This window comes from Manis javanica, chromosome 16 (assembly GCF_040802235.1).
Source record: "Manis javanica isolate MJ-LG chromosome 16, MJ_LKY, whole genome shotgun sequence".
Lineage (NCBI taxonomy): Eukaryota > Metazoa > Chordata > Mammalia > Pholidota > Manidae > Manis > Manis javanica.
Genome location: NC_133171.1, coordinates 17,668,003 through 17,693,610, shown reverse-complemented (window position 1 = coordinate 17,693,610; position 25,608 = coordinate 17,668,003). Strand labels below are relative to the sequence as shown.

General features: G+C 44.2%; 1 protein-coding gene across 1 annotated transcript in view; it reads left to right on the top strand.

Moving 5' to 3' along the window:
* Nucleotides 1–24,799, top strand: part of E2F3 (E2F transcription factor 3) — a 68,422-nt gene extending 43,623 nt beyond the window's left edge. Inside the window, exons 2-7 of the mRNA XM_073224081.1 lie at nucleotides 13,198–13,309; nucleotides 14,475–14,694; nucleotides 15,895–16,055; nucleotides 19,143–19,255; nucleotides 20,496–20,631; nucleotides 21,673–24,799. Of these exons, the coding sequence (XP_073080182.1) occupies nucleotides 13,198–13,309; nucleotides 14,475–14,694; nucleotides 15,895–16,055; nucleotides 19,143–19,255; nucleotides 20,496–20,631; nucleotides 21,673–21,935 (1,005 nt within the window). The 3' untranslated portion in view covers nucleotides 21,936–24,799. The remainder of the gene's footprint in view (nucleotides 1–13,197; nucleotides 13,310–14,474; nucleotides 14,695–15,894; nucleotides 16,056–19,142; nucleotides 19,256–20,495; nucleotides 20,632–21,672) is intronic.
* The last annotated feature ends 809 nt before the right edge of the window (nucleotides 24,800–25,608 follow it).

Genomic DNA, 25,608 nt, shown 5'->3' with positions numbered 1-25,608 from the left:
CATTTAGGTGAAGAACATTTTTTTTTTGTCTGCACGTTCATTGAATTCAGTATGATCTGGTTTGTGTATTTTCAGAGCTATTATCTCCACTGTTCCATCCCACATTTTACACAGCATTTATTCCAGCAGTGTTTTCAAGATCTGTTTATGTGCCCTGGAAAATGAACATGATGTCATGTGTCTTTATTGGCGTCACTGCCAGGGGCTCTTCTAGTTTGATTTTTCTTCTGTATCTCAAAGGTCGTGGCTCATGATGAAGTAGGAAGAGGCCGAGACCTCATTCTGAACCCTTAGTGCGTAAGCAAGAGGCGTCAGAATCGTGATCGTTTATCAAAACGTTTGCCCACCTTAGCGTAACAGGGAGCTGAAGTCCGATTTGTGTCAGAACCTGCGGAGCACATGCGGAGGAATTCGACTCTGTTTTGATGGCTGTGTTGTTTTGCTACACAGATGGAGGGGGTACACATCTTGGGTTCTCCGGGTGGGGGGAGCTTTTCGTTCCTACGTCAAGTGGGACCTTTCAGTGCAGGAGTCACTGCAGCCTTAGCAGTGCATTCCGCGAGCTGCCCTCACCGGCCAGGCCCCTCCGCCTGGCTCCCAAACCATTTCCTCAGCCTTAGGAAGCTCATGGCTGGTCCTGTTTGGTCGTAAAGTTCTATTTTTTGTTGTTGCTCTTGAAAAAGTTGAATTCTCATCTTAGAGCCCAGCGCACACATCTTACCAGTGTAACTTTACACACTTGCCAAGGGTTCTGATCTGCCCTTTAAATTCTGGGAGATTTCTCAGAATCAGGAAGCCTATTGGTAAAACGCTATCATTACAAAGGAGCAAAACTTGCTTTTCTGTGTGGGTGGGATGTTTTCATACTCTGCTCCCCAGAAACGGTTCCCAGGTGCTTCTCCGAAAGTTCCTGGGAGAAAACAATCAGTAATGCAGGCTCCATCTTCTGCCCAGCCCGGGTGTTTCAGGGTGACTCTCCCACCTTGAAGGTTGTTGCTTGATCCTATTCTACTTGGTTGCGGTCTGTATAAGGTTTCCCACTGGCGTTTGCTCCCTGGGGGTCTGGCCTGCAGGCCCTCCAGCGGGAAGAAGAGTGGGCGGAGTGGCCTCCCAGGGCCCCTCCGCAGAGGTGCATCCCCCGCCCACCGCCAGGACCAGTGACACCAGAAGAGAAACCGAGGACCGCCCTCACTGTGGAATGAAGGACCCCTGCCCTTCTCACTCTCCATGCGTCGTGCCAAGTGCGCTTCTGCGGGGCCAGTGTGCCTGACCACTGACGTCAGTATGTTTAACCACTCTTTTTAAAAATAAAAACATTCTCATCCTAACGAATGAAAGGTTCAATAGCGGACCCACCCTTCCTTAATCAAAATAATCTATATGAAAGTACACAGGCACTGCATACATTTTAGTTTAGTTTCCCTTCTGAAACTTTGGGATCACCAACTATAGACAGTAACGGTGAGTGATTTGCTAGAAGTGGTCAGTACCCGAAATTCTGAAGGCTGCCCTTACCCGTTCCCTCCTTTCTTCCTTCCTCCCACGCCGTCTCTCCTTCGCTCAGCTCTGTTCTCGGCTGTTCCTCGCTGAGGCTTCCCCGCGCCCTCCCAGACGCCCAGCCGGCCCGGAACCGCATGGTTCTAACTCACCTCCGACTCCTGACCCCGCAAGCTTGTACCTTCCATCAGAGGCTCACGGGGTGCGTGGACTGCCCCTCGCCCTCCTCCTCGGTGGATGGCCTTCGAGACCTTTTCTACGTGTCTTTTCAGTGGTCGTGGTTTTTCTTTTCACATAGGATCTGCTTTTTTCCTTACCAGATAAAGCCAAAGAGTGGCCTCCCCACAGAAGACTGAAGCTACATAGAATTCTGTAATGTGTCTAATAAAGAACAGTTGGTATAACCATTCCCTTATTCATAGAAAATGGACATGTAGGGCTTTTTGTTTTCCTCAACTTCCCTCTGTTAAATATAATGTAGCAGACATCCTTGTACATGCCTCTCTGTGCATGTTTTTTTTTTCTCTAGGATAAATTGGTTCCCAGAGTACAAGTGTGGGGTCAAAAGGACATGCATGTTTAAAATGTTGGAAGTACTGCCAAATTACCCTTGCAAATGATGGTCACTTACCCACACTTCTCCGCAGCTGACTCCCACTCCATTTTTACTTTCTTTTAGTTTGCTGTGTCATATTGCAGATACAAGGGGTAGAAAGAATAACACCATGTGACATTAACAATACAGTGGGAGGACTCTTGTCCTCTCCCCAATTGTATTGTTCCTTTTTTCTCTATTTCTTGTGTCTCATGTTTCTATATATGTATCATATATATATACTTTTACTACATACATATCGTCTAATGCTAGTTAATGTTTTCAGTGTTCTGAAATTTCACATAAGGATACCATGTCCATTCTGTGTTAATTTTTTTAACTCAGAATTTGTGTGATCTATCGGTGACTGTAATCTGTTACTAGTGTTGTTCTGCAAATCCTTGTTCATGCCTCCCGGTGCATAATGCAAGAGTTTATGGTGCATTCTGTGGAGTTGATGCTTCTCACTCACTGTTGATAAAACTTTCCTCCCAAGGCAATACACCTACCCTCCCAGCAAGGTAACCATTAGCAGGCTTACAAAACTGGGTATTTTCAGACTTTGCAATTTTTTAGTAAGGAGGTACTTATTTTGCGTTTGTAATTAGTTGCGAAAATGGTAACACTGCTAGTAAGCAATCTCAGTAAGACCTCACTCAGAGCCCTTTGAGTGTTAAGGGTGAAAAGGTTATTTCATTTCAATTTACATCTCCCTAATTGCCTATTTTAATATGCTGACCATTTAGTATCCTCTTCAGGGAATTGCCTATTCCTGTCTATTATGAATTTTCTCTCTTGAGTTGTAGGCCCTTTTCTTATCAGTTTCTAATTCTTCATCTTTTTTTTATGTTATAGTTCTTAGGAGGCTATCTGCATTGTACGTATCTTCATCTGTGGTTTGACAATCTTGTGGTCTCTTGATGGTCAGAGTTAACTCTAACACAGTTTTTTCAGAAATATGAGTTGTGCATTTCTGTCTTGTTTAAGAAAACCTCATCTTCCAAGAAGTCAGGTATTTTCTGCTTTATTTCTTCTCATAGCTTTACAGTTTTGCTCCTTTGATTTGGGTATGGAGTTGAATTTTGTGTGCTTTGAAGTAGGGAACCCAATTTTCTTTTACCTTCCTGGATAAACAGTTGTCCCAGGACCATTTGTACATCGTCATCCTTTCCATTGATCTGTGGTGCCCCATCTTCAATGTATGACTTTTCCATGTATGCACAGATCTGGGTTTCCTATTCTGTTCTCTTGGTCTGCTTGTCTATCCCTATGTCGGTGCACATTTCCCTAATTACTATCATTTTACAATAAAAGACCAGATATCTGATAAAGCAAGTCTCTTATTTCTTTTCTTCTAAACTTCTCTTGGTTATTCTTGACTCTTTGACTTACCTCTGCTCATTCTTTAGATCTATATAAAATCATACCACTTACCTTACGGTAATATACTTCCATTTATCCCTCCTAGCTGCATAATATAATTTACTCTTTTTGTTTAGACAGTAAATTATCTTTTTACAGATATTTAAATATAAGGGGGAAAAGCTCACATATACCCATGTAGTTACCATTTTTTGATACTCTTAATTCCTTTGTGTAGATCCTTATTTCCATATGGCATCATTTCCTTCTACTTGCAGGACTTAAAGAATTCTTTTGGCCTGTGTATCTCTGAAAAAAGCCTCTATTGCCTTTGGATTTTAAAACATTTTTGCTGGGTATGGAACTCTAGTTTGACAGTTTCTTTTCTCTCAGTAGTTTTAAAGATGTTGTCCCGCTGTGTTCTGGCTACATAGTTACAAATGAAAAATCTTTTTGTTTCTCTGTAAACTCATTCCAAGCAGATCTGAGACTTTCTCCTCACTGATGTGACTGTGATGTGCCGCGTCACAATTTTCTGTATGTTTCTTGTGTTCGGGATTCATTGAGCTCCTTGAATCTGTACGTTTATATCATCCATGTCTTTACTTAACTTTTTGAACATTTGGAATAAAGTCACATTAACTTTTTTCTATGTCCTTGTCAATGAGTTCTATCACTTGTGTTGGCTCCAGGTCAGTTTCAATTGGTTGATTTTTTTCTCCTGAATATGGGTCATATTTTTACACTTCCTCAGAAGCCAGATAATCTTTTCTTAGATGATGTCCACTCTTGGATGGTGGACATTTTTGTATTTCCATAAATATTCTTCAGTTTTGTTCCTAGACTGTTAAGACTGTGGCATGTTTCTTAGAAGCAGCTTGATTTTTCCGGTCTGGCTCTGTGGAGTAGGACCAGAGCAGCATTTATTCTAGGGCTAGTTTTGCCTCAGTCATTCGGCAACACCCTTCTCAGCACGGCACCGGAGCCTCGTGAATGATGAGAGTTGGTTCTTGTTTTGTTTCGTTGGGTTTTTTTTTTTTTCAGTTTGACTACAAGGAACAATGGTAGGAACACTGTGGGGACTCTAGGCACTCTTTTCTGTTCCTAGCAGGTGTTTGTTTCTCCTGGCCTCGCATCGTTTGGTCACATGCATGTACTGATCGCACTCTGCTGCGTCCTCAAAAGAGACCTTGTGCAGAATTCCAATATTCTGCCTGAAGTTCTCTCCTTATCAATACTCTGTCCAAATTCTAGTTACTTTGATCTCCCCAGACTGTTGGCTCCATCAGCTCAACTGCAGGAGTTTATTGGCCTCCCCCTGTATTCCTACTTTTACCGCATTACAGCCTGGAAACTCCCAGCTCCCTTATACAGGAATTAAACTTGCCACTAAATGAAACTTGAGTGAGCAGGAAAACAGCAGTCCGTGGCCTTCAAGCCCATTGTATAAGTATTGGCTATTCCTGACATGATGTAAGACTATCAGATGTCAGCTTTCAGTTCTCTGTATTTCTTAACAGTAACATTTTACTACTTGAAGAGAAACTTCTTCAATAGTTCTTAGTTCATAAATCTTCCAGAAGTATCCTTCCTGGAGTCCATCCATCATGCTCCTCCACCAGGGGACAGTTGGTGCAGCTGTGTCCGTTGGGGCCAAGTGCCCTGTCCTCTGGAGCCAGGATGATAACTGAACACATGCTCTTTTTCTGAGATTAAGGTGCTGGCGCTGTCTGTCCTGAAAGCCGTTTTAACAACTACATTCAGAAGTTAGACTCTGAACCACTGGTTAGGATTTGGAACCATTACCCTGATGTGTCAATGGTAACTCAATGGGAAAACATTTTCTGAGAGAAGATTTTTCTTGGTACCAGTTATGAAGCAATTGAATTACTATTCTGTAAAATTGATCGGGTGGACCCATAGTAAGAGTTTATTTATAGCTTTCAGTTGCACCTGTAAATTATCTTTTTAGCTATGAATGGTTAAGGACATAAAAAGGAGTATAGTGTCTATATGTGTTTGATTATCATTAGTTTATGTGGTAGGATGAGGTCCAGCTGCTCAAATGGAGAATTCAAATTTGCTTTTATTTCCAGTGTTTGATTCTAGTCTTCACATTAGTGAAGTTAGTCTGGTCTTAACACAAAGCACGACAGAGATGCTCTATTGCCTGAAAAGATGACTGACTTTCTCCCTTGATGAAATTGTAGTATTTGGTATGAGCAATATAGATAGCATTTTTAAAAAGCATAAGTAAAACAAGCAGGAAGTTTATCCCATGATTCCACAGGCCAAATACTGCCCACTGCCTATTTTGTAAATAAGTCTTACTAGAATACCGTGAAGCCCATTCATTCATGTAGTGTGGTTGTTTACTTGTTACGGTAGCAAAGTTGGGTAGCTACGACTGAGCTGTGCCCCTACGGTCTACAGTATTTACTCCCTGGCCTTTTGCAGAAAGTGTCAACTCCTTGTTTATGTTATTAGTGTTGAAGCGAGGTAAAAATCATCTTAAGTCCAAAAACTAGGAATCAGAGAGGAAAGTGGAGATGAACTAAATAGTACCCCACTGGGAGAGCCCAGCGCACTCGAAGGAAGACCTCTGAGCAGCAGACTGGAGCTGAGGCTTTGTGACTGCCTGTTGTTGAATGTATTTTAAGTGCCTTTGCCAGCCTCCATTTGGGAATTCAGATGTCTGAAGGGAAGAATTCTTAAATTCCATATGACGGGCAGTAACTACATATTTAAGATAAGCAGTAATTTAAATGAAAGAAAAATATGTTATGAATTTGGTGATATGAAAAAATTTAAAACTCAAATTTTAAGTGAGTGGTTTAGTTGTACAGTTTTCCCTTCTGTTTATTTTTCTGTAAATGCATGTAAAAACTTAGGCTTCAAAGGGAATAAGAAAGCTCACTCATCGTATGGGAGATAGAAACCTTTTGCCTTCTCTGAGTTTGAGACCACTGTGAGTCACAGTTAGAAAAGGGCATCATAGCAATTCACATTATTAAAAATATGATTCTTTTTCTCTTATTTTATCTGAGTAACATTAGGTCTATGTAATCTATTAAACCAGGCCCTTCTCCTAAGCTTCTTATCCATTTATTCTTGATACAGATATAAACATAGATATCAAACTAATCTGTAAAAGGTTTTCAGATGTTTTTGCTTTTTAAGATCAGTATTCAATTATTGGGGTAGACTTGGGTCAGAAAGATTGTTGGGTTTTTGCTCTTAACCTGTAAAAAAGAAACCACTGCTTCTATGACGTGATCACCTCTTACAAAAGTGCTGAGCGCAGTGTCTCACACGTACTGAGCCATCAGTATCGCTTGCTGACAAATGAGAAATGAATACATAGCGGTCCCTTTTGGTTCAGAAACAAAGGTGGTAATGCATGTTCAACTCTTTCCCTTGAAGCCCTGTGAACATAAGAGTAAAGAGTTGTTTTTTTTTTTAATGAGAGTGGGGCCTTGAGTGGACAAGATAATTCAACAGGTTTCTGGAATACAGAGGATGGAGGAATGGCACTCAGTGAAGTAGAACAGAGGACACTGGCCAGAGAGTGCCTGGCTGCCCCGGAGAGCCGCGGAAACCGGTGAGACGAGGCAAGGGCAGCCATGGGGCCCCCGTGAAGGTCTTCGTGCAAAATAAATACCTAGAATCTGGGAGTCTTTTTCCCAGGAAAATTATCAAATAATCTTTGAGAAGTCTATATAAGTGGATCGACCCCATGAGGGAATCACCTTAGCCTGAGTCATACAGCCCCAAGTTGGCATTATGTTGCTTTATTCTTAGACAGGCATAGACACAAAACTCGGTTAGACATTTGACAAAAGACTACAACATTACAGAGTGAAATCGAGATTTTCTTTTTTTTTTTTTTTATGTTAGAAAAGATGACAGTCCAGAAAACAGATTAAGTGGGGAAAAAAGAAGACTTTAAAGAAGCAAAGGCATCAGAGATGCTCTCCTCTTCAAAAATGATGACAGGATGCTATAGAAAGTAGACTGATTGGAGAACAAAACAAGTGTTCTGGGAAAGTAAAAATCTATCCCAAATTTAAAGAAATTAATGTTGAAGCTTAATTTGATATAAAGACAAGTAAGTAGAACAAAAAAGCAAAGAAATGGAAAATAGAAAAAAGAGCTTTTGTAGGCTCATTCCAAAAGGAATAGGAATTGTAGAGAGATTAGACAGAGACAAGAGGGAATGATTTACAACATAAATATTTCTCATAACTAAAGGCCAAGCATGTAGTTTCTGGGACCCATGAGTTCTTCGCACAGCAAGTGAGGAAAGGTGCACACCCGAATGCATGCGTGGAAGTTCACAGGGAAGGTAAGACGGGCCTGGAAGCTTTCAGAGGTTAAAGATCGAGCAGCTTCAAAGGAACAAGAACCTGGCTGTGGGTTGTTCTCACCATCAACCCTGGGTGTAAAGGCCGCCAGGGCTGTCCCTTCAGAGTTCAAAGTCAGCTTTAAATCCTTTACTTAGCCAAACCATTAAATGTCGAGGTGAAATATACACTTTGGATCAATAAGGACTCAGATTTTCTCTTCTACACTACTGTTGAGGTGACTCCCAGGAAAAGAGCCGATTCACCCTGGACTCAGGAAACTGACTGTGTTGTAACAACAGACACCAACTCTGGCCGGCATAAGCAGAACAGGAATTTACTGAGAGAATGTCAGCCAGTTCACTGAATTCCTAGGAAGATTGGGAACCAGGCTTGGAGAGCAGGAAGGATCGGTACCCAAAACTACAGCCAAAATGTGAGACGACAGAACAAGCCCAGCAATGCTGGCCATGCCTGGTCCCCCACAGCTGTCACCATGGGTCTGCTTCTTTGCAGGGACAGCTCCAGATTCCAAGTCCAGGATGGGGGGGCGGGGTGCCCATCTTAGCCTAGGTAACAGCCCCAGAGTAAGTCCAGGAAGCTGGGTGAGAGCGCTGGGAGTCGGCATCCGTGGTGCAAAGGTTGCTGTGCCCCCCACCAAGACTAAGTGGGGAGCTTCCTGACCATAGGAGGGACACTTAAGAAGCCAGGCAGTCAAACAAAATGATAGGTGTCCTCACATTTCAACACCATGTGTAGTGAGGGTATATTGCAGAATGGGAGCCGTGCAACAGGCTTGGGCAACAGTCAGTCTAGGGTCTAGACCTCAGGCAGTCCAAGAGCTTTAGGCACAAGAAAAGCAGGGACTCGATAGAATGTCTGACATGATGGAAAGTCAGAAAACGCTGAGGGTGTGAAGGCAGGTGATGCCAAGAAGCAGGAAAAGACCGTCAGAAACTGCAAAGCCAACAAGCTCCGCAAGAAGGAGACGCAATCTCAGTGCACTGCCTGACCCTCGTGAACTGTTTGTGTAGTCAGGGTGCACAGCACGGGTTTTAATTTAAACAAAAACAGTGATAGAACTATTAAGAGAGATGGGTGTGGTGTCACTGAGGACGTCTACACAATAACTGAAACGGCTAAGCCAGGAAAGAGCTGCGTAAGCTTATTCCTTAGAGATACGGGGGCGACCACTAGGGGAACTAGTGCCATGGTGTCCCCTCGGGAGGTAATCCTTATAACCCCTCTGAGCTAGTGAATTTTTTTAAATCATGTACATCAATTTGTTTTTAAGTTTTAAATTATTCTTAAAACAACAAATGCATGTAGACTTAGGTCTGTAGTTTAAAACTCAAAAGAAGAAAGATGGCCAAGTCTGGGGCCGTTCTAACAGTCCAGGGAAAGGAGTGCAGGGCATTTATCTGGGCAGGAGGTTCTCTGAGAGAAGGGTCTGCCCCACCACCTAGTGGTGGCGGGCTGTGGGCTCTAAGGGGGAATCTTCGCCAAGGTGCAGTGCCCGCTGGCTCCCCATGCTTCTGCCAGGGCTTTCTGCAGACCTGCCCCGTTCACCAGTTCTCTCGGATAATTTAGTTTCTGATTAGGCGTCTCACCTAGTAGCTCACAGAGATGCTTCTGGTGTTAGATTCTGAACCTGCCTCCCACTGGAAAAGCCAGAGGAGACTTTAGAGCTCTTCATCTTACTACCCTCGTCTCAATGAAAAGTTGACAAGAGTGCAGTGAATAGCATGGCCTGTAAGGGACCCTGAGCTGGAACCTTCTCCGTCTGCACCAAAGTCCTCCCCTTCCCAGCAGTGACTCCCAACCAGAGCCCTCCCAGGTCTCTGCTCCGTGCTTGGACAGGGCACGTGGCCCCCCAGCACCCACTCCCCTCTGTGCAGGACAGAGCCCGTGCACCTTCCAGGGCTCAGCTCAAGCATCCCCACCTCCAGTTGCTCCCCCTCCAGGTCTCCACCCCTTCTCCATCCACCCTCCTGCGCCCAGCAGGGAGCTCGTGGCGGCATTTGTCATGCATCTCCCAGTATCTTGTCTGTGCAGGCATTGGTACACAGCAGGCATTTAATAAGAATGGTCAGCCAGACTGAGTTAATGGATAGTCACAATTGGAAACTAGGTATTCTTTTCTTAGGGTCCATACCCTAACCCACTGACCAGTGGCCAGAGCCCAGGTGAGCTCCAGCTGTGGCTGATCTCAAGCTGGGGGCTCCCTCCCTGAGGTTGCCTCACTAGTGCACTTCACCTGGTCCTCACTCTTTCCATTTTCTTCTCTTTCCCTTCTTCATCTGTTCAAAATGCCCTGTCCAATCTTTGGCTTTGAGACAAATGTGTCATCTATCTAGTTGTTCCCCTTACCCAGATCTCTTACTCACTGGAGTAAAAGGGAGTTTGTTTTTGTGCTCAGTTTGTTAACCTGCAGCAGACCATGCCGTTCTCTTGATTTAATTTTTTTTTCTGTGGCTCAGCTGAATAGTGGATAAGAGCACCACTTCCCTTCCTGCTGTGAGGCTGGGATGCCCTGTCTAGTAATACATCCCATTTCTGCCTTGAACTTGTTCCCATACTGCATGGTACGTAAGATGTTCAACAATCTAAACAAGAAGCCTGCAGACTGGTTTTGTTTAACCTCAAGTGAAAGTAATTTTGGTTTTTCTGGTTATGCAAGTGATCCATACTCATTTATTTAGAAGTGCAAAAAGCTAAGAAAATGAAATCACCATAATCCTAATTATTAATACTTTTAAACTATTTGGTATGTATCCTTAGATACTTTCTTTCTATGTGTATAATTTCTGCACAGAAATGTAATTTTACTAACAGTTTTTTTTAAATCAGTATATATGGATGTATACCATTAATTGCATGACATTTCATTATATAAATATACAGCAACTTACTGAGTTTTTCTCCTGAGATTGGACATTTATTTTGGACATGTGTAGGAAAATATAAATGTTCAAGGAAATGGCTGTACTGTTTTTAATAGACAGACCCTAGAAATGACATAAATGTTTTCAGAAATCACTACAAGAAGTAGAAGTGCTAGTTTGAAAGGTACCGATTTAATATGTATATAGAAATATCACTTTGTAAAATATAATCAAATATTACAGGTCTATAAATATGAAATCATTGCCCACATTTAATTTTCCTTCTCAAAGATAACCTCCATTCGTGGGTCTTTCCAGACTTTTTTCCTCTATGGATACATGGAAAATTTCATAGTGAGGTTCATAGTTTTACAGTTTTTTTTATCCCTATGATCGTATTATACATATCATTCTGCAACTTTAATTTTTCCTCTTTATATTTCCTGAAAATCTTTCCAAATATGTAGAGATTGCTCCCTAGTACATACATATACACATTGACAGTCACATACATGTATATCTGTTCAATATCCCCCTTACATGCTGGTCATGTTGGATCTTTGGTTTACCTGTCAAGAGACTTTTGGAGTTTATTCCATGGTTCATTCAAAAACCAGTAAGTCAATGCATTGACTGCATTCATGCTGTATGCAAGGTCCTGGGGAAATTAAACTGCTGGAGACCTGAGCTCATGTCCCGTGAGGAAACCTAGCACAAGTAGGTGCTTGATGACAAAATCGTGCCCTGGCAGCAGAGAAGGGACGTCCGTCAGTCCAAGGAAGCCATGGTCACGGACAAATTACTTGAACAGACCTGGGTTCCCATCCTGGTATCTGTGACTTATTAACTGAGACTTTAGGTAAGTCGTTAATTTCTCTATCTTGGTGTAGGAGGGACTTAGTAGTGCCCCGCAATGCCGCCACACATAATCACTGGAGAAATGGCTACAGTAGAGTAGTGTTGGAAGTCCATTAGTAAGTAGGTGGCTGGTTAAGGAAACAAATTTAACCTGGTAACATTGTTCTGCAGCTATGAGAAGTCAAGTTACTCTGTATGTACTGTTAGTGCTTGAACTCCGAGAGGTGTTGAGAGCAGTATGTGGTTTGCTACCATTTGCGTCAAAGTATAAGGTCCAGTGGTATATATCTACATGTGCTTACATTTACATAGACCATCTACAGGGATGTCAGAGTCCCTTGACAGTGCCCACCTTTGAGGATGGCAGCTGGGGGTCAGGGGAGAGAGACGTTCGCTTTCCACATAAACCCATTTGTGCTCTTTGAATGACCATGTGCATTTATTATTAAAGGGAAGTTTTTTGCAGTTATGATCTGGGGGAGACCTGTCCTGCTTGTAGAGGCAGCATGGCCACCTCAGTGTCCATCCTCCGGGATGATGTTCCTTCTTGAACAGCTCATTTCTTTTTGGTGCTGATTCAGGCATTTATGATGGATTCCCGTAGAAGCTGAGATCTGGTAGACCTTTGCTTTCTAGACTGAAAGATTCTGTGGCAATGGAAGTGCCTTTCAAATGTGGCAGATTTTATATCTAGTATTTAGATTTGGTCACGCCACAATTTGGTGCTTGGTAACCACAGTCACACATCCTGACTAGTCCTGGTCCTTGAAGTTAGGTCTCAGTTCCTTAGCAACAGATCTCTGGCAATTTCCCCAGCCCGCAGCTTCCGTGGGCCACGGCCTCAAACCCATGTGGGGTCTCTGGCTGGTGCCACTTCTGTGTGAACATCACTGACAGCTGTACAGTTACTTAAATGACTTGTCTACCTGTGTTCCCTAAGCCCAGTGCCAGTACATGAAGACACTACAGGGGCATTAAATTAAATTTAAAACTTAGGCAAGGACTTCTCATTTGCTGGATTTGATGCCAAAGTGGAGAAAGTAACTCTAGTTTGAAACCGGAGTGTTCACAGTGTTTGTTATTCTGATGAATGACCGTCCGTCGTGTGTGACTGGTCGTGTTGCTATTCAGTCACTTTCTCTCATTGAATATGTACAGAGAGAGGTGATTGAACACCTACAGAACCCCAGGCTCTGTGCCAAGCACTAGGTGCACAGAGATAAATGGGGAACAGTTTCTCTGCCTTAAAGGAAACGAGAAACAGATAAGTAAACTAGCTCTTATAACCATTAAGTATTATGATACAAATAAGCAGTGTTTGGGGGCCAGAGAGAAGGGGGTTCACCCCAGTCAGAGTTGGAGACAGGTAGAAAAGTCTCACTGGGGAATTTAGGTTCCATGGCGCCTGCTGTTTCCTTGCCTAGCTTGGGCCGGAAGCCAAGTCAGTGACTGAGAACCGAGTGGCTCCTGAGCCCAGTCCTGAAGGGTCACTGCATTTGTCCATCTGAATGTAGATGGGTAACCATTGCAGGGGACGAGGGAGACGTTTGCATGACGTCCCAGTTCCAGAGGCAGAGCCCTAGGCTGTGGGCAGAGCTGGCAGGAGCCTGCAGCATTTGGGGGGGCCAGTAACCAATGGTGGACTTCCTTATCACAGGCAAAGCGAAGGCTGGAGCTGGGAGAAAGCGGACATCAGTACCTCTCAGATGGTCTAAAAACCCCCAAGGGCAAAGGAAGAGCCGCAGGACGGAGTCCAGACAGCCCCAAAAGTAAGGATTCTGTCATCCCTTCTCCTTGCGAGGGCTTCCCGACTGTCCGGGCTTGTGGCTGAAGGAATGCCGAGGTGTGATTACTTTGGCGTGTTGCGTTCTTTCTCATTACTTTCTGTGCCTATCCAAAAAATAAACACACTGTCTGCAGACACCCAGCAAAAGGTTTGGTCGCTCCGGTACCTGGTAACTGACGTAAGGGGAGGCCTCTTTCAACATGGCGGTTCCACTTTTCAAGTCGGGATACCAGCTCTTCGGCCGCTGTATAATCAGACTTAATGTTGACTTCCCTTAGTGGACATCACTTTAGTGACTAAGGCTAACTGGGTGTGGACAGCTGAGCCTTGAATCTCCTGCTCAGCAGATAGCAGCGCAGGCATCGATGAGACCGGTAAATGCCAGCTAGTTTCCCTTTCCGTTGAATCTGACCGTTGCTGCTTTTGGGGGAGAAAGAAAAGCAGGTTGGAAGTAGCTAAATAGTTCTTTATGTCTCTGGCATTTAATGTAAAGGCCCAATTAGACTTCTTCTCTCTGTTTCTTAGGTTATAAATCAAGCAATCCACAAACTGTGTGTCATGCTTGATTAAACCCTTGACCTGTGCACTTACAGGGGAATAAACACTATATTAAATAAGGACATTTCCTTCAAGAGGGATGGAGAGATTGGATTGATAGACTTTTCCAGTTATGTTTCATTCAAATGAAGCATCGTGTAAAGGTGTTAAACGAGTCACACATGTGCGTTGGGTCTGTCGGAGGCCCTCGTGTGTTGGAGGGACTCATAGCCGGGCCCTGTTGGGTTCAGCTCCACAAGTGCTGGTCCCGTGAAGCTACTGCAACGTCTCATTCATTCCGCAGATGTTTTTGAGCACCTGCTAAGTGTGAGACCCTTCACTAGACCCAGGGAGGGGGTAAGCCAAAATAGGATCAGCTGAGAGTTCAGTCGGATGCTTTAATCGGACAGAAGCTTTTACTGTCCCTTCCTAGTCTAATACAGTGATTCCATAGCTTTCTGTAACTTAACCAAAAACAGCAACACACCTTGGCTTCTGGTCCTAATTCCTTGGGCTGCAGTGGGAAGAGGGCTTGCCTGACTGCAAAGAAACCCTTCATTCTTTACCTTTTCCCCTATTCCCCACCCGCTGGATTTTTGTTTTTCTTTAAGCTCCAAAATCTCCCTCAGAAAAAACACGGTATGATACATCCCTTGGTCTGCTCACCAAGAAGTTCATCCAGCTGCTGAGCCAGTCGCCCGACGGGGTCTTGGATCTGAACAAGGCCGCAGAGGTGCTGAAAGTGCAGAAGAGGCGGATTTACGACATCACCAATGTCCTGGAAGGCATCCACCTCATCAAGAAGAAGTCCAAAAACAACGTGCAGTGGATGTGAGTACGCATTGTGGCCTCGAGGGGGGCCCTTCCGCCGCCCTGGCGCCTTCCCCCCCACCTCCTCTTGGCACCCACGCTTCGGGTCTCCACTCGCCGGCTCTTCTCTCCTCCTCTCTCGCCTCCTCAAATCCTTAGCTAGGAGGTCAAAGTCTCTTTACAAAGAGACCTTGTGTCTAGATATTCTCAGAGATGAAAGGGTCCATGTGCGATGAGCCTCAGGGAAGCGGTCCTGGGGTCCAGCGCACTGTGCTCACTCCCGGGTTCCACCTGATGAATGCCTACGCACGTCTTCGGCTTGTGTCTAAAAGAATCTGGGGCTCTGTTAACACAGCCGTGGCTGTGTGTTAACATGTCTGTGTATGTGCACAGCTGCTGAGAGTCTGTCCATGGCTCTAAGGCAGATTAACTCACTTCCTGTGAAAATTAAGGCAAAGACCTGAGAGCCTCAGTTCCTTCTGGAAAACCGGGATTATGGCACTTGTCACCTTCACGGCCGCGTGCGTCATCAGATGTGTGCAGGTGTCCCGTGTGACTGGGCAGAGTACCTGAGCGGCTGGTATTCAGAAGGAACTATTAAAGCTTTATTGGAAAGAGTGAATCTGTCATGGGGCCTTTGACAAACTACTGCTCCAAGCGTAATGAGATGAACAGGTAGCTCCTCCGTGGGGTTCGGGGTTTTGTGGTGGTTCGGTGATCCCAGTTTAGAGAATCCTGTCGCCGTCTTTGCTGCTGCGCATAGCACGCAGCACGGGTCCGTTCCCTTAGCTCCCTTTCCCGTTTCAGTTGCTGTGTGAGACCCTCAGAAATTACCTGGTTTTTCATGCTGTCAGGATGTTTTATTGAATTCTGAGTCATCTTCCAGGTTTTTCTTCCGATGTCTTCCTGTCCTTTATCGCCTTCCTTCCTTTCTCTGCCCCCTGGGAGCCTGTGGAGGGAGAAGCTGCCTCCTGCGCCCTTTGCGTTGGAGCCTTTTGAGGAAGCAGGCCTCCTGGAGGAAGGGATCCTGGGAATAGCAGCGTGTTTCTGTGGTGTGAAAAGTGGAGGACTCTGTGTGTGAAAAGATACATATAAATGTTCAGATTTTAACACCTGGCTAACAAGCTGTGGCCTCCTGTACCCAGAGGGGACACTTACCGTCCCCCACCTCCCGCGCTGGCCTCTGGAGTGGCCACCAAGAGTCTGTGTTTGGGCTTCCAGGGGCTGCAGTCTGTCTGAGGATGGGGGCCTCCTGGCCCAGTACCAAGGCCTGTCCAGAGAAGTGACCGAGCTCAGCCAGGAAGAGAAGAAACTAGATGACCTCATCCAGAGCTGCACCCTGGACCTCAAACTGTTAACCGAGGAGTCAGAGAATCAAAGATATCCTTTGCGCCCCTGTTCACTGGGGGTTAGTGCATTGTAGAGTCTTCCCAGAGGGGCCAGTTGGACTTGTGTGCACAAGGTAGAGTGTTACACTGGTTTTGTGCAAGCATGGGAGAGGTGTGTGTGTGTGTGTGTGAACTCCCTTGTGTGTGTGTCAACTCCCTTACCTTTGCTTATAAACATGGGAGAGGTGTGTGTGTGTGTGTCAACTCCCTTACCTTTGCTATAAGCGTGGGAGAGGTGTGTGTGTGTGTGTGTGTGTCAACTCCCTTTCCTTTGCTTATAAGTCAGTATTTAGGGAAGGCTAGTCGTGGGACTGGATCCTTATCATACCTATTGTAGTAGCCAGATGGGAACTGTTTTTTAGAGCATTTACTTCATGTGTGGTTGGGACATGTGGATACACTCATAGTGTAAGGCTACACTATTATAAGATACGTAAGGTGCCAGTATTAATATTAATGACAACGTTCAGCAGATTCATCGTTGGCTTTCCAGATTTTTGGTGGGCGTTAGCTGTCACGTTGGGGTTCTCACGTTCTATTTTCTTTTCATCAGATCCCAGAGCAATTGGAATTTGCTGAATGTGATTGAGCTACAGCTGCAAGAATTAAAAGTATAGGAAAGTTGTTCTGTAACTTTTAAAGTGATCACACTGATTCACAATACCAAAAACTCATTTCAGAGGTATCTCAAGGTCTAGACATCTCAACTTACCCATTCATCTACAAACATTGGTCCTTGGAAATAAAAATATAAAAAGCCAGTTCATTCTCTGTGCCAGCTGACAATCTGTTGACCATCTCAGGAGAATTTACTGCATCATCTCACTTCAGATGAGGGAGGAGAGAGATCACTTCATTCTGTTGACAAGGAGATTTCACGATACTCTCAGTTATTAGCAGAAGAAAAAACCACTATTTTAAGTTACCCCATCTCTAATTTTAGTTCCCAACTTCTGATTATTCCACATTTACCTTTGTCAGATATGAAATAAAATGTGTCCTGTCCAGTTTTTCCCATGTATCAACTCTAATAGGCTTTCCTTTGGAGGGTATGAGGACATTTATTTTCCAACTTAGGCCGTTTTTTGAAACTGCAGTCACTCGGTTCCTGTTGACTGAAGGGTCAGCCTTGTCAGCTGGCACTCAATGAGAAGAGGCGTGTGACTGGGGCCCCAGTGGTGGCCAGAGCAGGTTTGCAAGAGAAGAAACAAGATTCTCTCTAGTGAGGCTGTTGCATTCATTGTTCAGTTGGGAGCCCCATCGAGGAGATGTGGTTACGCCTGACTGGCAGCTCTCTGGAACATGTAGCTTACATCACTGTCACCTAACCCTAACTTTCTCTGGGGCTTTTGTGGCAGGAAAATAGAAGCTTCCTTGCAGGGGGCTGCTAACCCAAGAAGCAGATTCAGGAGCACAATGGAAGTACTTCTGCATACTTCTAAGTTTGTAAGATTAGAGAGTGTGTTTGCACAATTTATTTCAATTCATTCAGTTCCGAGTTTGGTACAGCTTGTTCACAAATGTGTTGAAATTTTCCTTCCTGCAGCATGTTGAGTAATTGTAGATGAGTTTTTATTTTAATAAGTTCTTGTCACATAGCTTTTTGACAGTGGGCTGTGGGCTAAGTACCTGACTATCAGTTTCCCCAGTGTTCTCAGTAAAAATTCAGAACTGTCAAATCTTCTGCAACGGCAGCAGTTGGCTTCCTTAGTGAGACAGATGGTGACCTAAAACCCAGAATCCTGCATAGGCTGTCCTCTCGAGCCCAACACTGAATTGGCTGTTGTCTCACTGGTGACACTTAAGAGAGGCTGTGATAGAGGCCCCCCTAACTATACATGTAGATTTGGGGTGAATGTGCTTTCTTCTGGACAGTAGGTTCATACTCTTCAATTTCCAGTAAGAAGCGACTATTCTAAGGGACATTATTTCCTCTGGCTCCCTAAGCTCTGTTTCTGTCTTAAACATGTTAGCTCACACACTCTTTTTGCTCTGTTACCTGCAGAAATGCCTTCATTGAGTTGTGATTTGCTATTGTATCCTAGGCATTTTTTGTGGGTTAACATACAAAAGCACTGGCTAAAGACATTGTACACTAACTGTGTTCCTCCGAGTCCCTTATATAAGAAAGCTATGCAACCTCTTCTCTTTTCATGCCAAGTAAAAGCCTGTCTCTTTAGGCAAGCTTGCATGAATATTTTTATCATATAATGTACCATATTCTTCATGATTATCCCCTAGGTTTGGCTGCCAGGGCTCTTAAAAGAATTGTTCAGTTCTCAGGGTAGGAGTGCTATTTCTTATAAAAATACTTACAAAATACTATTCACTCTTTTCCCCTAAGACAGTGTTTCTCAAATTCATTCAGGCTGCAGAACATCTGAGAGCTGCTTTCCTCCTTGTGAACATTGAAGTATTGATAGTTAATAATGCACATAGGACAATTTTCTAACAGAAAGAATGACGCTCCTATCAGCAGGCAGTACTATGGTCACAGCCAGCCAAGGTGCATCTAACGCGCGTCTGCCTGAGCTGTGCGCTGAGTCTTCCCGCTCGTGTGTCTGTTCGCCACACATGCGTTCTTCTGGGTGGCCGCTGACACTTGCTCAGTCAGGTGGCAGAAGTTCCTGAAATTTCCAAACAACTGGTAAATAAAGCTTACATTTTTTCCGTGAATGGGGATCTGCCATCCTTGAATCGGAGCAATGGGACACTCAGCTGACGTTCACGCAGACCGGTGCTCCAGAGGCACCTGGCTTGAAAATCCCAGACCAGATTGGGTTTTGGTTTATCTTTTGATAGTTTGACTATTCTGTTTCTGTGCTTATTTTAATATTTTAAATAGCTATCTCATTTTTAGAAATGGGCAGGGAAAAACTATACATTTCACTTGTTTAGAATGCCTACCAGAAAAGAAGAGTCGTGGGAGATCTCATATATCTAAAGACCTAGAAGGAGATACTGGTATATTCTTACAAGTCAAAAGATACTTGAGATTTTTACTGTGTGTCTATTTTGTTATATTCATACTGGTTGCATCTGAGGCCGTTAGCTGGAATGTTTCCTTAACCCTTGCTACATTAGCTTATGTTACATATCAAGATATTCGAAAAATCAGTGGCCTTAAAGACCACACTGTTATAGTTGTGAAAGCCCCTCCAGAAACACGACTTGAAGTGCCTGACCCAATAGAGGTAAGGAGACAGCGTCTTTGTTCATCTGCACGAATCCTTTTGTAATGCCTGGAATTGAAAAGTCATGGAACTAAAAAGTCTATATTATCCTAAAAACTTGATAGTTCTTTCCCATCTACTTTACTTAATCCTCACTTTAAAACATTGCAACAGTTTGACAGGTATTGAGGGTCAAAAACATCTAATCGTAGAAAAGCAGGGCATTCAAAGTAGTTTGTGACGCCCTGCGCTTCTTGTACTTTCTCTTTCTTATAATTTGTTATCTGGTGGTTCACATGGATTTGAACCGTTGGGGAGTTTTATGTGGATTATCCTGGATACGGTCCTAATCATGAGAGGCAAATATTTTAAAGTGTCTCCCTACCTTAGCTTATTTTAAGACTTTTCATTTATAACATGTTCACTTTTAAGAAATGAAATGGGACTTTGAGTTAACTGATAGCTGCAATATTGTAGGAAAGGAGGGAGCTAATTTTTGTGACTGGTTGCAGTGATAGTTTGATCATATTGGCCTAGGCTATGTAAGAGAAAGAAAGATAGTAAAAAAAAAAATGCATAGGAAATAAAATAAGGATGAAGCCTGCAAGCTCCCATCTAGAGGTGAGTTCTCACCTTAAATGGTAATTATAGCTCTGTGATCTGGAAGAGGAATTCCAAGCATTGGTGCGCTGCATTCTCCTACCACACTCAGTTCCTCCAGCTTACAAGTACTACTTATCCAGTGGCTGTTAAAGCTCCGTGTCAAAAAGCTGTGCCTTAAGGGAGTGATAGTGTGGAATATACTGTATTTGGCATCCTTAAAGGGCCTTTCAATAGTTTGCATGAATGGAATATATTTAAAGAACACAGTTCACCTCCTCTAGGGCAGGAGTCAGCAAACTTACTCTTTACAGGGCCAGACAGTATTTTTGGCTGTGTGGGCCACACAACTGCACAGCTCTCCGTTACAGCATGAGAAAACGCCACCAGAGGCAATACATAAAACACGGAAACGGGCTAGGCAGCAGTAAAACTTGATTTACAAAGCCCGTTTGTTGGTTGTCTGGATTTGGCCCCCAGGCTATCGCTTACTGACCCCCGCTCTGGAGGACAGCAGCCACCAACAGAGGTGGACAAACAGTGAGGAAGCAAAAGGAACAATGAAAATGACCCTTACTTAACCATTTTTAGGTGGAAGTCACTGTAGCTGTCATCTGTCAAAAAACTTGCAGTTTAAACTCGTCGTTTCCTCTGTCCCTAGAGCCTGCAAATACATTTGGCAAGTACCCAAGGACCCATTGAGGTTTATCTGTGTCCAGAAGAGACCGAAACGCACAGCCCAGTGAAAACAACCAACCAAGACCACAATGGGAATATCCCTAAACCCACTTCCAAAGGTAAGTGTTGCCCTTTGTCATTTGGTAACTGTGTTACATGTGACGGTGGCAAGAGAGCCACAGCCTAGGCAAGAAGCAAACCTTCTGTTACTAATGTTATTAAGGTAGCTTTTTAAAAAAGGCATTCTGACTAGTTTCCGGAGTGAAATAATGATCTTGAGTGAAGGGCTCCTCTGGCCCCTCGTAGAGTCCCTTCAGCTTTTGCTTTTGGTGGAAGCCATTCCCTTAACAGCGTTTCTGAAAACCAGCTCAAATGAGGACTGAAGCCGTGAGCTGTCTGGGTGAATCATCAGCTACATGTGGCCACACACCTTTGAATGATGCGCAGAGAGTATCAGAGAGGGAAAATGAAAAAAGTTTGGCGAGAAAAGCCTTTTGTCAAAAATTTTATTTTAATTGCCTTCCCCTTACCCCTCAGTGTGATGGGGAAACGGGAGGCAAACCCCAGGAGAATAAATCTGTTCCCTCCGCTGCGCCTACAGCGCAGGAAGCTCTTTGCAGTCCCCCCCCCCCCCACCCACCCCGGGTTTTAGGCTAGGGATATGCATTTAGGTTGTTTTCCCTACTATCTCCCAATAAAGCAACAAGAATAGGAGTGATTTACATGCATAGGTCTGAGTTAATACCGAGCCAAAAAATACAGTGTCTCCAATGGTAAAACAAAAGACCATTTTTGTCATCATAGAAATTCAAAGTGGATATGTCTTATCACTTACATGTTTAGAGGCATCTTTGGTTCAAAAAAGACGGAGCTAAAATCGGTGAGTCTCTCCCGAGGAGCCAACTTTTCTGTATGTTTTGCTGTGTTTTGTTGTAAGCGGAACAGTGACTAATTAATACCAGACAGAAGGTTTTGAACTTGTTAGCCTCTAATCTTTGAAGCTATTTGTATTCTTGTTTGCTAACAGTAGGCATTTTAAAAGATGAGCGAGTGGACCATCCAGGCTGACGAGTCACCGCTAACGGAGCTGGTCGGCAAAGAGAAGGCAGTCTGTGTAGTAACGCTGACCATGTCTGTTCCCACTAATGTTGTCCTTTCAGACTTGGCTGCAACCAACTCAGGACAGAGCGACTGCTCGGTTTCTATGGCGAACCTCTCCCCGCTGGCCTCCCCGGCCAACCTTTTACAGCAGACGGAAGACCAGATTCCTTCCGGCCTAGAAGGGCCGTTTGTGAACTTGCTGCCTCCCCTGCTCCAAGAAGACTATCTCCTAAGCCTCGGGGAGGAAGAAGGCATCAGCGACCTCTTCGATGCCTACGATTTGGAAAAGCTCCCGCTGGTGGAAGACTTCATGTGCAGTTGATTCTGCTTTGTGGGAACCCCCTTATAACCCCATATTTTTTATTATGGAACCAGAACATCTGTCATGCAGTGTCGTCCCTTCCCACCTTCTTCCTCCAGGATAGAATCATGAAGTAAACTGCAGACTTCAGAACAAAGCTAATGTTTTAACGAATTAAACAAGAAATTGTCTAAACGCACAGTTGCAGGCTCCCCGGGGAAGCCCTGCTCTGCCCCAGGCTCCAAAATCTCCTGGACGATCAGCAAGCGAGAAATGTGCAATCAGGTGTCTCTCACCCGTGCTTCCCTCCCTTCCTCCCGGACTGGCTTGCTGTGCCTAACGGATGCGCTGTAGAATGGGGTCTGGCCGCCTGGCCCGCTCGGAAACAGCAAGCTTCCTTAGCAGCATTTAAAGCCGTGCCTTCTCCGCAGAACGCATGTCTCTGGGGTCCGCTCGCGTGGAACGGAACGGCAGGGACTCTGCACTTGAAGTCATGCAAACGTATGGAACGGATTTCTTCAGCTCTTCTTAGGAATATTTAAATTACTGTCATAACAGCCTAAGCTATTGACCATGTGTCCCACTCGGAGGTCAGGAGGACCTTCGCAGCCTTTCGGACGAAGACCCTGTGTTCAGATACTGGTTGCAGATGAAAAGGGTAGATAGAGGTCGGCCTCTAGGCTGCGGTGGGTTTCCTGTCTCCGTAAACCGCTCCTGCTCCCCTGCCCCCACCCCATTTGTGAATTTAAGTTGATTTGTAGCAGATGCGGACTTAGTTCTTTGTGGGATTGTTTTAGACTTATTTTTTTAGCTGCCATGTAAGCATTCCTGTGGCACCATCACCATTTCAATCTAATTGCCCACTTTGAAGCGGTTTTTTTGCTCACTCAAATAGTTTAAGCAGAGGTAGAGAACCTCTACCGATCGGAGTGTCCAAACCGTGTGGTCCCAGGTTTCAGAGCCCCTGCGGAAGCGGTGCCCCGCGCCTGCTTCCCGGGAGGACAACCGGGCCTGGCCGCGGAAAGGGCTCCGGCCGCCGCACTCAGGGACGCAGGGCTCCGGGAGGGGCGGGCGGAGCTGGCGGAGCGGGATGCCAGGGTCGGTGGCGGGGGGCGGCGGTGCCCCGGTCCAGGCCCCGCCCCCAATTCCGGCCCCGCCCCGGCCAGCAGATCCCCAGGGCTTCCCGCTCGCCCCGGCCCCGGCCGCTCCCGCTGCGGGCGGCCTCACTGCCTGGCGCCCACTCCTTGGATGCCGAAGCCCGCGGGAGTGGGGGACCCATTTGTAAAAACCTCAAAACGAACAGTTACATTGAAAGGCCCTATGCCTGACACAGTAACCCTGGAACCACGTGTTTGATTGAATGGAAAACATCCCTGAAGGAAAACAAAACGCAGCGGAAAACCAGGAGAGCCCCCCAGCCTTCTCTCGGTGGGTTTTCACGGTATGCAAAGCGGCGGTGGGATCAAAACAAGGACCCAGCACTTTAAGCTGTTTGTGTGGGTGTGCGTGGGTGTGCGTTTGGGAAGGAAAACAAAGGTGCAGATCACCCTCCTTTTTCTCCGGCCCCCATCCCAGCCTCCTCCCCTCACACACACTGGACCCGGTACAAAATATCCCGTGTGGTGGAGAATCCCTGGGGCGGGGAGGGAGGGAGCTTTGTGTCAAGTGCCTACTGGAAATGCACTGTGGGGTTTTTTCCTGTATGGGAAACCACTTACGCCAAGCTTTTCCCCAGTTCCCATATTTATCTTGTCCGGTTAGCTGCCTCTGCTTCCAGCTCTGTGTGCTTCTCCTTGCCAGCTGCACAAAGCTGATTTTTTCCCAAAGTCTAAAGACTGAGCTCACCTGGCTAGGTTGTTCGTGTGTTCTGTTGAATTCCTCGTTAAACCTTTTCGTAATGTAATGCCGTATTTATTGTTTTAAAAATGAAAGGAATACTAACAAGTCTTAAAAGTTCCTTCATGCATAAGATTTTTTCCAGTTAATGGGCATAACTGGTGCACATGAATTAGATGTTCATACTGTATTCCGTTTGCATTAGTCATTTTCTCTTTGATAAAGTGTCTGGCACACCAAGTGGGTTAGTGCTACAGGATTTGTGTTACTTTAAGTACTAAGTATGCAGGTTTCCTGGTACCATTGAGTTGCTGCTATTAAAGCTCACACATGAAATGGCTAAAAGTTACAAATGTGCGAATTATGACTGCGTGAGCCTTAGAAAATAAAATGTGTAAAGGGTAAAGGTAACACATGAGCTGTCAGTGTTAGGTGTGTGTGTGTATGTACAGAGCTGTGCATAGCAGTCGTTTTATTTAAGTTGGTATGTAGTCTACTCACGTTTTCATTATCTAGCAGTTTTGTAAAAAAATAGCAATTAATTTGTAAACACTGCCAGAATATTTTCTAGGTGGTTTGTAATTTTTTTAATTAATATTTTCTTGTGTTTCTTCGCTGTGGTTCTTGTTTTCATTTTTGTTGTAAGTGTAGATCTGTAAATAAAATTGCAGTATTTAAAGCTTTAGCTTTCAGGAAAAAGAGAGTGAGAACTCAGTGTGTGCATGACACGTCGTGTGTGTGTGAGAGGAGGGCTCTGAAGGAAGGTGCCCCGCAGAGGGAGGGCGGCACATGATTTTGTCAAAAGGAAGTATTCCTCCCAAAACTGGGAGTAGGCAAACTACTAATCAGTTTAGCTTTGTGTTGTATGCTAGTTTAAAAAGAAAATATGTAATATAATGTAAAAAAAAAAAAAAAAGCTTTTATGATGGATTTTGTAAATAGATTTGTTACAGGGTAACCTGTTCTCTAGCTGTGATCTTACCACTTCAAATGGGTGTAATTTGAATAAATTTTGTATGGTAAAGGATCAATAAAATGACTTTTTTTTTTTAAGAGTTCAGACTTGTAAATGGATTTTCGTAATTATTTTGTGCTTCTATATTAATTTCAGTTTTAAAGACATGCTTTAACAGGTTACCCATTACTTGGGACTTTGGGAATTGAACAAATACTGATTGAACAGAAGAACTTGCCATGTCTCTGACCACCTGCAGAAACCGCTCCCAGGTATTGAAGGGTTTTTACACCAGAAAGTGACAAGTCAAATTTTATTCCTCATCAAGAGTGTGAAGCCAGCAAGTTTTCATTCTCAAGATTGATAATTACCTCCCTTATTCTAGATTCTGTATTTCTTGTAATGCCAAATTGAGCAGATGAGGACTTTTTTTATTGCCATGTCACCCTCTTCACTCAGCTTACCATCTGAAACTCCAAAATGTGTATTGTACACATGCACAGCGCACACCCACACAATCAATACACAAGAGTATATGTATAAAAAACAGACCATCCCTGGTGCCCTAATATAGTCATCCCAGAGGCAACCACTTTTCTCATTCTTCTTAAGTGTATATTTGTAATCCATTTGTTTTCTAGGCATGCATGTATATTTTAAATTAAATCATAACATGCTCACCTGTAGCTCTTTTTTTTTACCATATATCTTGTATATTTTCCATGTTGGTACTTACAGCCCATGTTAACTGTCTTCAAAGGCTGCACAGAATTCCAGTGATTAAAAACTTATTTAATAATTTATTTCCCTAGGGAATTTCCTGTTTGAAAGATATATTTGTTTGTTTTGCCATAAAAAATAACTTCTAAGGCTTATTGAATAGTATTTTAAATGTATAATGCC